General features: G+C 42.0%; 1 protein-coding gene across 1 annotated transcript in view; it reads right to left on the bottom strand.

The window, feature by feature from the left end:
* LOC135496715 (6-phosphogluconate dehydrogenase, decarboxylating-like) overlaps nt 1-14,305 on the bottom strand; it is a 48,246-nt gene that overhangs the window by 14,331 nt on the left and 19,610 nt on the right. Inside the window, exons 2-7 of the mRNA XM_064786185.1 lie at nt 10,836-10,911; nt 10,269-10,448; nt 5,963-6,028; nt 5,191-5,309; nt 3,663-3,864; nt 3,137-3,262 (exon numbers count right to left, since the gene is read on the bottom strand). Coding sequence (XP_064642255.1) covers nt 3,137-3,262; nt 3,663-3,864; nt 5,191-5,309; nt 5,963-6,028; nt 10,269-10,448; nt 10,836-10,911 — 769 coding nt within the window. The remainder of the gene's footprint in view (nt 1-3,136; nt 3,263-3,662; nt 3,865-5,190; nt 5,310-5,962; nt 6,029-10,268; nt 10,449-10,835; nt 10,912-14,305) is intronic.

The raw sequence follows: 14,305 nt of genomic DNA, 5'->3' as shown, positions 1-14,305 counted from the left end.
GGTATATTTAGTTGGTCATATATCTGTTGTATTTGGATACACCTTATTCCATCCCTTCATTATGAACAAACATCTTTAAAAAGGTCCAAAAATCACTTTTTTATTTCACGTGCCTTTTTAAAAATTCACATGAGCCCATGAACCTTGCTTTATGACCATCATTTTTTGGCACTTGCAATTTCATAGAAAGTGTTCGATAGTCATGACAAATGCACATTTTTGCTTAGGATTTTTATGTTATTTTCCCGTTACCTTTGATAAAGACCCCCAATCCTTCATATATGAGCCGAGTTGGCCATTAAAGACCCAGACTGACTGCATTGCTGACCGCGAGGGGTGTTTTGAACAGGGGGGTTTAATACTATTGAGTTGGAGTCATTGGGAAAGACATAGCCAGGTACATCACTTTAAAATTGGAATAAAATGGAATTTAAATGGAGAAAATGAAAAAACATGGTCATGGTTGACATCTTGGAATTTTGTGACACCAGATTGAGGCTCAGTTCAATCTGGTCACAGAACAAGTACACAGTAACAAAAAATTAGGCCCAAATACAAAATGACCTCGCTACATAATGGTAACAACTCGAGATATTTTAATTCGAATGTTGGAGTGAGACAGGGAGAAAATTTGTCGCCTCTACTCTTCTCAACTTTTCTATACGATATGGATGCGTTTTTCAAAGAGAGAGGTGAGGTTGGCTTGAAACTCATTGAACAGCTAGATAAGGATGCAAGAATAGGTGAAGTTGAGGTCTTCATGAAATTGTTAATCTTGATATATGCCGACGACACTGTATTTATGACCGATAGTGAAGAAGAAATATAGCTTATACGACTATTGCATCAGTAACAAACTTCAGGTTAAAAAAGGTAAAACAAAGGTTATGGTCATCACTAAATCTAAAGCTCGCGTAAGCAACATACCAATCTTCAAGTCTGGAGATTCTTACTTAGAACGTGTTGAAGAATACCTTTACTTGGGTATTGTTTTTTTAAGGGAACGGTAACTTTTCCAAGGCAAAAAAAGGGCTCACCGATAAGGCAGCAAGAGCGATGTATGCAGTTATACAGTGAAACGGCCAAGAGCCATTGTGCTTACCGTAGAGATATTAGGCGGTTAGGAATTCATCCTGGTAACGAAACAGGCTAGTATACATGTCTAGTATATAGGTCAAACCAAAGTTGGTATGACATGTGATATATCGTTGTTTGTACCTACCATAAAATATCATTGAAAACAAGTCACTAATAAGCAAGATATTGCACTTTTTACCTTTTTACTTTTGGCCTTCTGGTGACCAAGTCGAGAATCAGATCAGATCGAAATTCGGTGTCCGAGGTTACATAACGTACGAAGTCATGCGTAACAAAATTCAAGTTCATAGCTTTAGGGGTTAAGAAACGGGCCATAGTTACACTCGAACGACCAATTTACGCCATTTGACCTACGTGACCTTGTAATTAGGTTCAATCAAAAACCCGTATGATATGTGATGCATCCTTGCTAGGAGAACCGACCATAAGGACATCATCAAAAACAAGTCACTTTTTTAGTTTTGGCCCCTGATAGCCAAGTAAAGAATCAGATCAGACCGAAATTCAGTGTCAGCGGTTATACGACATATGGAGTCAGGTGTACCAAATTTCAAGTTAGCTTTAGCGGTTAAGAAAAGTGCCATAGTTACACTCAAACGGCCAATTTACACCACTTGAACTCTGTGACCTTGAAAATTAGGTTAAATCAAAAACCGGTACGATATGTGATGTATCCTTGCTAGGAGAACCTACCATAAAAATATTATTGAAAACGAGTTATTCATAAGAGAGATATCACACTTTTTAGGTTTCCACTTCTGGCCCCCTGGTTGCCAGGTCAAGAATTAGATCGGACCGAAAGTCATTGCCAGTGGTCACCTGACCTGGAGGGTCCTGTGTAAAAAGTTTCAAGTTCATAGCCCTAGCGGTTAAGAAACGTGCCGCTGTTTTGAAGCAGGATACGACGGAAACGACGACAACGGCGGACGGACACAGCAGTGTTGTATAGACTCCCCTGCGGTGAGCCAAAAAGGTAGAAGGTTAGATCTACCATTTGATACCATGTTAAACCTTTTTGACGCATGTGTTGCACAAATTTTATTATATGGATCTGAGCACTACTGACCTGAGGTATGTGGGTTCGAATCTTTTGTTATTTTTGAGAAAGTTCAGACAAGGTTTTGTAAATTAATTACCTGTACAAGCAAATACAAACATAACACAGTGTGATATGGTGAGTTGGGTTGTTTCCCTTTAAAGATGTTAGCAAAACTGAGAATGGTCAAGACTGGACAGCAATGATCAACAATGAGGACACTTTCATGTTCTACCAGAACATTCATGTACCACTTTTGTAGACTTTAGAACTTGCTCATACAAGTTACCTACCAATCAACTCCCGGAAAAATATTACAACTCCAATACGTGAAAAGTTTTGCACAACATGTAATCTCACAAGAACTGGAAATGAATTTCATTTTATTTTCGAATAATGTCCTGCGATAGATCATCTACGGAGAGGGCTTATTCCCCCAAAAATTTTACAACATCCAAGAAACATGTCAAAATTATTTAACTCTAAAAATAAAGGCCACATTATAAGATTAGCCAAATTAATACAGAAAGGCTTGAAGGAATATGCCCTCCTTCCTGACATTCCATAGTTATTAGAAGTAGTTTTCGTTTATGTAGTTTATGTACATTTTTTTTTCATCCACTACATCATAAATGTCATCTTGTGTTCATACTGTAATCAAAAAATGCAACACTATATATACTTTTGTAAAATTTTGCCCCTCTATATACCCGCGCACATCGTGGTTAGAGCGCAATAACATTTCGTATTTCGTATTTCGTTTCTATGGCAGTTTCGAGGATCTGTTTAAGCTAGTTTTTTACAAAAATAAGTTAAAATATTCGGCAGTTAAAGGGTTAAGTTTGGGCATGGTGACAATAAAATGATCAATATCGTAAGCACGTTATTATTCAAAGACGATACAACCTATATCAATAAACGCAATGCTTTTTTCAACAAACGTAAACAAAGCTGAACAATCACAACAAAACAATGCTTTGAGTCAATCCAAATTGCGCTCACCTGTCCAGCGGAGTCGCGTATCTTTTCCACCAAGTATTCACCCTTGTCATCTTTGTATTGCATAATTAAAGCAGATATCTCAATAAGGAAGGAGTCCAACTCTGTTTTGTTCCATGCCTCAAACACCTGGAAATAATCGAGTAAATTGTAAAATAAACATAATTATTTCAATCCAACAGACTGTGCACTATTTGTTTCTTGTGGTGCATTAAAAATTGCAATCACTGTGTGTTTATGATATAAAATCTATTTAATTCCTTTAGACTCCTACATTGCACATTATTTCAGAGCAGTTCAATGGACCCTATTTCAAAGTGACTGCCAGGATTTGCCATAGTTTTGGGTAGTTTTGTCGACAGAATTCACGAAGTGTCCAATATCTAAGTGTTCATTGAATTGTTTAACAGTTCTTGCATCTCATACTCACTGAAAACATGTGTCTATTGATTTGTGGCAGAAATTGTTTGTAATTGAGAGCGAATTAAATAGTGTCCTGCATAAAGTCAGATATGAAAAAGTAACTCACTTTACCCATCTCGGGAGGCGTCATTTCAAGCGTTTCACGCATCAAGTGATATGCCTCACAGATCAGCTGCATGTCGCCATACTCGATACCGTTGTGGACCATCTTGACGAAATGTCCTGCCCCTTCGTCGCCAACCCAATCACAGCATGGTTCTTTGCCGATTTTAGCGGCAATGGATTGGAAGATTGGCTTTAGATGGGGCCTGAAGCAAAAATACCACAATTTTTTTAAAGGGCAGAAAAATGTCTCTCCTTCGCTGTGAAATTCAAATAGTGTATTCAGGTCAGTGGTCGTCGTTAGTTGATGTCGATGTAGCCCAAACGACGTAAGGATGGAAAGTAAATTAAGCTCCTGCAAATCAAAAACGTAATAACATGTATTTCTTTAGTTGTTAAAATGTTTTAATGTCAAGGCCAATGCGATGTGATTACAGCTGTTTATGGTACATTTCTGACCAAGGTACGTCCCTACCTCGAGTCACAATCTATTTTAGGAACTGGCCAGAGATGACGTTCAATCTCATCACTTACCATGCCTCCGGTGCACCGCCCGGCATCAGGCTAGGCCCATACTTTGCACCCCTCTCGCCACCATTTACACCTGAGCTATCACTTACCATGCCTAATGTTGACGGCCTGCATCAGGCTTGGGCCATACCTGGTATCCTCCTTACAACCACTTACACAATACGTTTGCAGCACCTTGAAGATAAAACCATTTGTATAGCTCCTGATCCATCACTTACCATGGCTCTGATGATGCACTGCCTGGCATCAGGCTTAGGGCATACCTGGCACCCTCCTCACTACCACTCACACCTGATCCATCACTTACCATACCTCTGCTGCACCACCCGGCATCAGGCTGGGGCCATACTTTGCACCCTTCTCCGGTCTTCGCCACCACTTACACCTGATCCATCCCTTACCATGCCTCCGGTGCATCACCCAGAATCAGACTGGGGCCATACTTCGCACCCTTCTCCGTTCCTCGCTACCCCTTACACCTGATCCATAAATTACCATTCCCCGGTGCACCGCCCGGCCCTCAGGTGCACCCTCCTCGCCACCACTCACAACTGATCCATCACTTACCATACCTCTTCTGCACCACCCGGCATCAGGCTGAGGCCATACTTTGCACCCTTCTGCGGTCCTCGCAACCACTTACACCTGGTCCATCACTTACATGTACCATGCACCAGTGTAGAGCCCGGCATCAGGCTGGGGCCATACCTGGCACCCTCCTCACCACCACTCACACCTGATCCATCACTTACCATGCCTCTGGTGCACCGCCTGGCATCAGGCTGAGGCCGTACCTGGCACCCTCCTCACCACCAATTGCACCTGATGCATCACTTACCATGTCTCCGGTGCACATCCTGGGGCAATACCTGGCACCCTCCTCTTCAGCACTCACACCCGATCCATCACTTTACATGCCCCCAGTGCACCGCTCGTCATCAGGCTGGCGCAATACTTTGGACCCTCCTCGCCACCACTTGCACATGATCCATCACACTTACCATGCCTCCGGTGCACCGCCCGGTATCAGGCTGGAGCCATGCCTGGCACCCTCCTCACCACCACTCACACCTGATCCAACATAATGGAGGCCCTTTGCCTTCAAGTCCCTGCAACGTCTCTGAAAAAGTGTTTTAAAATATGGACAGTAGATTTTAACATAGCTTGATTACAATGTTGCATGTATCATATGCAGGGGTATTTATTTTTTTATCAAGATACAGACAGCGCAATCAAGTTGCACGTGCTGTGATGGAGTCGATGGAATGAAGAGAGTTTTCAGCAGGTCTTGCGTGACAGAATTGAAATTAACACTACACTGTAGTGTTGGGTCCCTATACTGAAATCGAGACAGTCAGATGGAACTTCAATTTCCAAGCGCCTCATCAGATTCGGGCCTACACTTTATTTTAGCTCAAACCTCCGAGTCTCATAGACCCGCCAGTGCGGCGTTAATTCCATGAGTAATCGTGAGGGTTGAGATGTGCACACACCGCTTCTTCTTTTCGAAGGAAAAACTGAAGGTGAAAGCAAGGCCAGAAAGTTGTAAATGAGGTTTTTTTGACTGGGCATTCTTGGATAAGTGAGTCACAGCCTGCCGAGAGTGTGAATCAAAAATTATATGAAAATCGTTCATGACATTGAAATCCCACCTCTGATTGAAAGGACAGTAGGCCTACTCCCTTGTTTCAAAATTCTTAATCAGCCACACTTGTCCCTGACTTTTAACCACCGCTATCTAATGGGTACCCACTGAAAGGGTTAATAACTTACATTGGTGTCTGTGTATTCAGAGTTCCCGCCATCAATGATGATATCACCAGCTTCCAACAGGGGGACCTGAAAAAGACAGATACTATGTTTGAATAGTGGATTGACATGACTAATGCTTGGAACGCCCTTCTGCTTGGGTGGTCTCTAATGTTTGGAACGTTCCAAATGGAACGACCCAAATGGAACGACCCAAATAAACAGTCTAAACACAGAGTAAAAAAACGAACATGTTTGTTTGTGGAATATTTTAAGTTATATTTTGTTATATAACACATTAAAAGTAGTTTATTTTTACAAATTGATAAATGATTTTAACACTAGTCCACCTGTCATTCTGCATTCTATATGAACCAGCAAAACTCCCATCAACCTCGTGCCCATATTATTACACAGGCGTCTGGAATTAGACAGGCTCATGAACCAGAATAACTTCTTTGAAACGACAGACTGCTGATAACGTGACATCGGCGGTTCAATTTGTGATAAAGACTGTGCTTGCTTTCAGCATTACTGCCATTTTTAGAGTACCATCCGTGATGAAATCATGTTAGATATGCAGGCTCCAAGCAATGAACTATTGTTATGCTACCCAATGTACATTTGTATGTTTGGAGTCTAAAACTGCTGACACCTTCATAGATATCTTTGAGGTTTCATTAATAATTTGTTCAACTCTAAATTCACGACAGTCCCACACCATGGTCACGATCCCTTTAACAAAAGGCTTCAACCCAGGCATCAACCCTGGTGCCATTTTAGAAACTAATGGTCTACATGGCCTCCCACTCTCCGTGGCAGAGTTTACTGACCTATGTTTTGGAGAGTGCATAATGTAAACACTCCTGTCCATCTGTAGATCGGATACGCCATGACTGAACATCAAATTCCCGCCAATTCATGCGCCTCGAAAAAATATAAAACTTCTTTATAAAGTCTGTTAGTGCCTGGTACTGATACCGAAATGTTATGTATCTACTATTTACTTGATTTGAATCCCAAAACTAGAGAAATATTCAATACAGTCACCAATTTACCACACTTTGTGCGAACTACAACAACTGAGTAAACCGCCGGATTCTAATACACCAATGTCAAGAGGCTATGGCTGCCCATTTTTACAGTCGAGCATTGTTTTTCAACGGTCTGTCCCGAATCAAGGCTCGATGACGTCGATTGATTGGCCTCCTAGGCACGAGGTCTCGTGGTTGCATATAGATTGTGGAATGCCAAGGTGGTAACGCTGAACGGTTGTTTTTTTTCTCCAAAATTACTAGTCTGAGGGCGAAAAAAAACCTCCTGCATGTATATCGGGATAAATACAATCTGTTTTAAGCAAAATTGATTCTAATTCCGTGCGGAAAGTTACAATTTGGCAGATTTTGGGTTGTTCCATTTAATTTTGGGTCGTTCCATTTGGATCGTTCCATTTGGAACGTTCCAAAAATTAGAGACTACCATTTAGTTGAGATCATTTTGTGAAATGTAAGTAATTTTAGTAAGTAAGTAAGTAATTTTATTGCTCAATCTAACAAGATAGACAATGCAACAGTAGAACACACAATGATACACAAATTAACGTTACATGAATGTACAAGACGGAGACCGGTGAAATTGTTCGGAAGCTCTTGGAGTGAACAGAACGTTGGAGTAAATAGAACGTTCTATTCACTCCAAGGGAAGCCATACAATAATTTACAATAATATTGTTAAATACTATCTAGTACCAGTAGGCCTAGTCAGAAAGAATCGATCTATCCTGTGACTAACTAGAATACCGGGTAGAATTTTTGAAAACTAGAATTATTAGGTAGGATTCTTGAGTGCTCTTTTATTGAGACAGGCTATTATAAAATTGATAACAGATTTACCAATTTCTGAGTCCCCGTGATTGTATGACATAAGAAAGGAGAATTTTTGCTCGTTATTAAGGGACTGGAAAGATGTGAACGAATTCAATGAGGCAAAGAGATCAATTCTTTCTTGGTTATACAAGGAACATTCCAGTAATAGATGCTTCTCGTCTTCTACTTTATTATACTCGCAGTTCAAACATAGTCTCTGCTCAACTGGCTTTTTTGGTTTAAGGTGACGCCCAACCTCTATTTGTAAATTGTGGGCACTTATTCTAAATTTAGTGAATTCTTTTCTTTTTGAAAATAGTGGGGTGAAGATCAAGTAGTTTTCTAAGGACAAATCAGATTTGAAGAGCTTATAATTTCTAAGTTTATCTTTAACATTGGTGTTGGTCGAGGCACTATTGGCAAGACCAACAGAGACGGACCATTCTGAGGTAAATTTGGAGTGGAGGGATTGCTTTATATAGTTGGTTGCATATCTTTTTGGGGTTGACAGCCCCTTGGTTGTTCCAACATTCCTGCTGGTCAAAAGTAACAAGAAGTTTCTTAATGAACCCGGCCCATGTATCGGTTTTGCCGTTGCTTTGGCCAGCATAGGAAGTAAGATATGCTTCATATACAATAGATGATCTGTCAAATTTACAAAGACGCAGCCAGTTCTTAGATGCATGTATGAGGGAGTGGATGAGAAGACTGAAGAGACCAAGTTCGCCTCTTACTGCAGAAGTGGTGGCATTCTTCCGGACACCCAGTAAATATTTTGCAAATCTTATGAGGATACTCTCAGCAGGTAGATTTTCACAAATAGTTAGAAAATTATCATTTTTGAGCCCTTTCAGGAAATAGGGACTCCATATTTCACAACAATACAATAATATAGGTACAATCAGACTGTTGAATAGTTTAAGTGCAGTAGGAATAGAGTTCTCAAGTCGAGCTGTCTTATTTTGAACATGGCCTTGAGAGCCTGGTCACAAAGTCTCTTACAAGCTGGTTTGAACGAACCAGAGGAGGAGAAAACTATACCCAGGTAACAATAAGATTGGACGACATCCAGGTACTCGCCCTTGTAAGTGAAAGTATATTTTTTAATAGGATACCCAGTCTTGTTAAAAATGAGAATTTTAGTTTTTGTGAGGTTGACAGAAAGGCCCCACTTGTCACAGTATGTTTCTAATTTATTGAGTGAATTTTGTAAACCCTTAAAAGACTCTGAGAGGATCACAAGGTCATCCGCAAACATAAGACAGCTCAATTCTGGGTGTAACAAAGTGATAGGATCACAAGTTGCGTCAAAAATCTCTGGCAGGTCACGAACATATAAATTAAACAATAGGGGGCTCAGCACGCAACCTTGCTTAACGCCCACATTTGAGTTAAAATTTGGGCTACAAGCGCCATTAACCTTAATGGAGTAGGAAACATTTTTATACATATTTTGGATACAATTAAGAAAGTTGCCACCTATGCCAGCTGACAGCAGCTTATAGATTAAGGCAGTTCTGGAGATGGTGTCGAAGGCAGTTTTGAAATCAACGAAGCAGGCAAATAAATATATTTCTTGGGGCCTATTGCATATTTGTCTATTAAAGTTTTAAGAGCAAGAACATGGTCAGAAGTACGGTATTTCGGTCTGAATCCAATCTGAGACTTGGGTAGAAGGTTATTATTTTCAGCAAATTTCATCAATCTTGCGTTGAGGACAGAAGAAAATAATTTCCCCAAATGACTTCCCACCGCAATGCCCCTGTAGTTTGCTGGGATGTGGATGTCACCCTTCTTATGAATGGGTGTAAGAAGATTCACACTCCAGGCCTTAGGAAATTTACCACAAACCAGGATCTGATTGAAAAGCTTCTGCAAAAGAGGCATAATGCTATCCTTACCAGACTTCAGCATTTCATTCAAAATGAGGTCTGGACCGCTAGCCTTACCCCTTTTTAGGCGGTTTATACATTTTGAGATTTCATCATGAGTAATTTTCATGTTCAATTCATTAAATATCTTTACCAAAAGCTCCTATTAGGAGCCTCATAGCCTAGTGATTTAACACTGCTGGCTGCCACACAATGGGGCCCGGGTTTGGTCCTGGAGAGAACCCAGAATTTTTGTCAGGATTAACGACTGTGGCAAGGGTGGCTGTCTAATTCCAGGCGCCTGTGTAATAATATGGGCACGAAGTTGATGGGAGTTTTGCTGGTTCATATAAAATGCGGAATGACAGGTGGACTAGTGTTAAAATCATTTATCAATTTGTAAAAATAAACTACTTTTAATGTGTTATATAACAACATATAACTTATAACTATAATATAACTATAAATATTCCACAAACAAACATGTTCGTTTTTTTACTCTGTGTTTAGACTGTTTATTTTGGTCGTTCCATTTGGAACGTTCCAAACATTAGAGACTACCCTACTAAATGACTCGTTGCCAGGTCTACCTACCAGTTTGTCAATGAATGCATCCACCACAGACCCGGCCTTCACAAGTAGCATCACCTTCTTTGGCTTCTTCAACTTCTTCACCATTTCCTCCATTGAATGAGCTCCGATGATATTCGTTCCCTTAGCTTCATTAGCCAGGAAATCATCCACTTTTGATACGGTTCGGTTGAATGCGCACACCTTGAATCAGACATAACTAACATTACCCACAAAAGGCACCTCTTATATCCTGGACATTAACACACCGGGCGTGTTGAGGAAAGATCATTCATATCGACAGAGTTAGCTATATAGCAAGCACTGTGAATACATTCTGTCTGGATGAAGCCGGGTGTTCCATCAAGATGTTGACAATTCTTCAAGAAACATGTCTTGAACATGTGTGGACCAAGTAGGGAGTTTGTTCCTTTCTGTCATATCCTCATGTTTACCAGAGGCAACCCCTTCAGAAAACTGCCATTACTAGGTCCTTGGGAAAGGACGGATTAAGCCTTGTCGGCTGCCAACTGAAAAATTATTATACAAAGGTTACAAACTGCTCAGGAAGGTGTTCCATCAAGGGCTTACCTTGTAGCCTTGGTCATTCATGTTGAGAATGATGTTCTGGCCCATGACGGCCAAGCCAATCAAAGCGATATCTGCCCTGGAAAAATAAGCATCGTGCAATTTGAAGTCAGTTGCTCAGTAAATTCATGATTAGGGGAAAAGGCTTCTTCGAGGTTCACCTACCTCCATTGTTTGGGAAGACTTATACACAAGACCACATGATTGTATCGAGTAGATTTCTGAGGTATCAGAAAACACCCGAGTGATGGACTGCAGAGACCACAGTTAGTAGGAAGCTTTTTCCGATATCTTAACTGCTTCATCCTGAATCGCGGAGAGCCGTGACCTTTGTTACTCATTGTGGATTGTACAGATACAAACGCCTCTTGTTTGGTGTCAATGCTGCAAGTGAGATATATCAACATGAGATTCACAAGATCAGCCAAGGTCTCCCAGGAGTAGAAAACATATCGGATGACATAATCGTACATGGACTGGATGATGAGCATGATGAGAGACTTTACAAGTGTTTAGCTGCATTGTCGAAAGCAGGTGCCACACTAAACTGGTATAAATACCTGTTTGGTGTAGACAATCTAGACTTCTTCGGACACCAGCTGTCAGATAAGGGTCTGGATATCACGAAGGAGAAAGTTGCCGCTATACTAAATGCAAGGATACCTGAAAGCAGCTCGGAAGTCAGGAGTTTCTTGGGGCTAGTGACATTCTGTTCTCGCTTCATTCCGAATCTTGCTACGATTGCTGATCCCCTGAGGAAACTAACGCGAAAGGACCAACCTTTCGAATTTGGAGCTGAGGAAACGGCAGCATTTGAGAAGCTCAAAAAGATATTGGGCAATGCAGAGAGACTCTTGCATACTTCGACGTGGATTCACCGACCATGGTTATGGCCGACGCTGGACCTGTTGGCGGGTTTGGGCGCGATCCTGATCCAGGAGCAGCACGGGATCCACAGAAAAGGAGGCGCTCGGTCTAGTGTGGGCGTGCGAGAAATTTCACCCGTACGTATACGGAATAAAGTTTGATCTGCTGACTGATCACAAGCCGCTGGAATTCATATACAGTCCCCGTTCAAAACCTTGCGCACGAATAGAACGATGGGTCTTGAGGTTACAACCTTATGATTATCGCGTAGTCCACATTGCGGGTAAGAATAACGTTGCCGATTCGCTATCCAGATTGATAAGAAAGGAGGACATTCGTAAGGAAGATAACATCGAAAACGAGACCGAGGATTACGTGCGATTTGTCGCTATAAGCGCCACTCCAAGGGCGGTCACTACTCATGAAATAGAAAGAGCGTCAGCTGAGGACGATGAGTTGTGTGAGGTCAGAAAGTGTTTGGACACTGGGCGCTGGGATGGTTGTGACAAGAAAATATATGCGGCGATAGCACATAAACTTTGCGTAATAGGTAAACTGGTCCTGCGGGGCACACGCATCGTGATCCCCAAAACACTGAGACCTAGGATCCTCGCACTAGGGCATGAGGGTCACCTAGGCGTTGTTGGTACAAAACAGACACTGCGAACCAAAGGGTGGTGACCAGGCTTTGAAAAGGACGTGGAAAGACTTGTTAAAACATGCCATGGTTGACAGCTCACGAGCAAACCTAATCCGCCAGAACCGATCCGAAGTACCGTATTACCAAGTGAACCGTGGGAAGATATTTCCGCTAACTTTTTGGGCCCGTTACCCAAAGGAGAAGTGATACTGGTAAATCATTGATTACAACAGCCGCTACTACGAGGTGGAGATCATGAAATCCACCACCGCTGATAAGACTATAAATGTATTCAGGAAAGTGTTTGCGCGACACGGACTTCCTATAACGCTCTATAGTGACAATGGCATATATGGACGAATGTGGTATCGATCACCACAAGGCCATTCCAAAGTGGCCACAGGCGAACGGTGAAGTTGAGCGGCAGAACCAATCCCTTGAAAAACGAATGAAAATCGCACAAGCTCAAGGAGGAGATTGGAAGATAGAAATCTTGAAGTACATCGCAGCTTATCGAGCTAAGCCACACCCATCCACTGGCAAAAGCCCTGCTGAGCTCCTGTTTGGCAGAAAGTTAAGGACGAAGATTCCGGAGTTGGGACATGGCGTAGGCGATGACCTTGAGATACGATATCGAGATGCTGAGCAGAAAGGGAAGGCAAAGCTGTACGCAGATAAACGTAGGAACGCATCGGAATCCGACATTGAGGTGGGAGAGATGGTATTGGTCAATCAAGATCGGATGAACAAAATGGACACGCCATTTCGACCAGAGCCGTACACTGTAGTTCGAAAACGGGAAGCAAAGTTACCGTGGAGTCACCAGCTGGCGTACGTTACGATCCCAATCTATCGTTCGTGAAGCGCTACAATACGCCTAACATTACGATTGATGACGAGATCACGGATGAACCGGAACCTACACAGGTTAACGAGCAGCCAACTGTGCAGAATCGGGCCGAAGTTGGGCCGACGACACTTCTCGAGACGAAACCACCGGACATTCCGAAAACACCAGTTGTGGTACAGCAAAGGCCAACTAGGCGTACCCTAACCCTAACCCTAACCTTAACCCTAACCCTAACCCCTAACCCAGCAATCTGATTGGCTCCGAACGATTTGGCACCTGACGCTAGTGTGAAGGAAGCGTTTTCTGGAGGTGCGCGGGTGTTGTCAAAAGGGCACTCCACCAGTCAGTGGGAGGGGAATGGTGTTAAGAGAGCTCTCAACAAGTCTGGGGGTTGGGGATGGTGTCAGGGCTCTCCACCGGTCTATAGGGCGGGGGGGGGGGGGGTTCGGGGATCGTGTCAAAAATTCTCTCGACTGGTAGGGGGTGGTATCAAAAGGGTTATTACTGACCATGTCCTACATGGGATCCTATATACAGTAACTACTTGTATAATTTGCCGTGGCAGGTAGGCCTAGTATTTTTTCTAAGTCCATATTACGGTTTATGCAGTAGGAGTGATGGTACCCAGAGAAGCAGCCTATTATAATAATACGAATCTCAGGATGATCAGGTATGCGTAATACACTGAACTAGGAATATGGCCTCTTTCGAATGTCTGTGGTTTTTATTAGGTCCTTGATTATTGGTTATTCTTTTGATGACATTTTACGATGTTACTGTCACTTCAAATACACATGAGGTAATCCTTTGATACTGAACAGGATTGGCGTGGTAATTCAAGACTTTCCAAGACTTTCGATAGCAAAGGTCAAAATTCCATACTTGACCCAATTCCAGCATGGAGGTAATAATACCCCCATGCTTGACCGGACCTGGAAAAAAGATTGTACCCTGTCTATATCAAATAGTGAAGAAACGTGCCACTTAACGGTGAAATTTTGAACTTTGACCTCAGTCACCTTGAAAAGTAAGTAAAACCAAAAATCCGTATGACATGTGATGTATCCTAGCTAGGAGTACCTACTATAAAAATGTTATCAAAAACAAATCAGTAAT

The sequence above is a fragment of the Lineus longissimus genome, chromosome 12 (assembly GCF_910592395.1).
Source record: "Lineus longissimus chromosome 12, tnLinLong1.2, whole genome shotgun sequence".
NCBI classification, from domain to species: domain Eukaryota; kingdom Metazoa; phylum Nemertea; class Pilidiophora; order Heteronemertea; family Lineidae; genus Lineus; species Lineus longissimus.
The sequence above is the reverse complement of the archived record's forward strand: the minus strand, read 5'-3'. Positions and strand labels throughout refer to the sequence as shown.